General features: G+C 35.5%; 1 protein-coding gene across 1 annotated transcript in view; it reads right to left on the reverse strand.

Annotated features, from left to right (window-relative positions):
* LOC104763152 (zinc finger protein CONSTANS-LIKE 12-like) overlaps window positions 1-399 on the reverse strand; it is a 1158-nt gene extending 759 nt beyond the window's left edge. The window contains exons 1-2 of the mRNA XM_010486562.2: window positions 367-399; window positions 56-238 (exon numbers count right to left, since the gene is read on the reverse strand). Of these exons, the coding sequence (XP_010484864.2) occupies window positions 56-238; window positions 367-399 (216 nt within the window). The remainder of the gene's footprint in view (window positions 1-55; window positions 239-366) is intronic.

Raw genomic sequence — 643 nt, forward strand, 5'->3', positions numbered from 1 at the left:
AGTCGACAATGAAGTTAATCAAAACCGACAGAATTGAATTGATGTTTGTTAATACCTTGGTCGACGTGGTCTCTGGATTGTGCTTCGTTAATTCATCGATTAGTTGATCAGTTAGGATCAAATCTTCATTGGGGTCATATTCTTTTAATACCGCCTCGTCGACATCAAAACCGTTCAGAAAAACATTTTCTATATCTTCTTTAGTTTCGTAGCCATTGAAGCCTGAGTATGAACTATCCTGCGTAAAGTGACACAGAAGAAACATTGAATGAATAGAGCTAAACAAGCATATAAATCAAATAAATCATCATAATCATACAAGAACCCTCTTTAAAAAAGGACAACACAATTATTAGTATACACTACCTTAGGAATGTCCAAACAACCGGGCCGAAGCATCGGCACTTGTTGATCACTATAACTATTCTTTGTATAATTTTCGTTTCTTTGAAAGAATTCAAAAGATGATGACGAGTCCTCGTTAAAGAGAGGTAAGGAACCATGGGACAATGGCCAATTGCGATCAACAAAAGAAGATGAACAAGACGAGGAAGAGGAATCAAAATCAAGACAATTATATGCCGAATTATAATTGGAACCGTTTTGAAGAAGAAAAAAACGTGACAAGATATTAGGGTTTAAA

This window comes from Camelina sativa, chromosome 3 (assembly GCF_000633955.1).
Source record: "Camelina sativa cultivar DH55 chromosome 3, Cs, whole genome shotgun sequence".
NCBI lineage: Eukaryota > Viridiplantae > Streptophyta > Magnoliopsida > Brassicales > Brassicaceae > Camelina > Camelina sativa.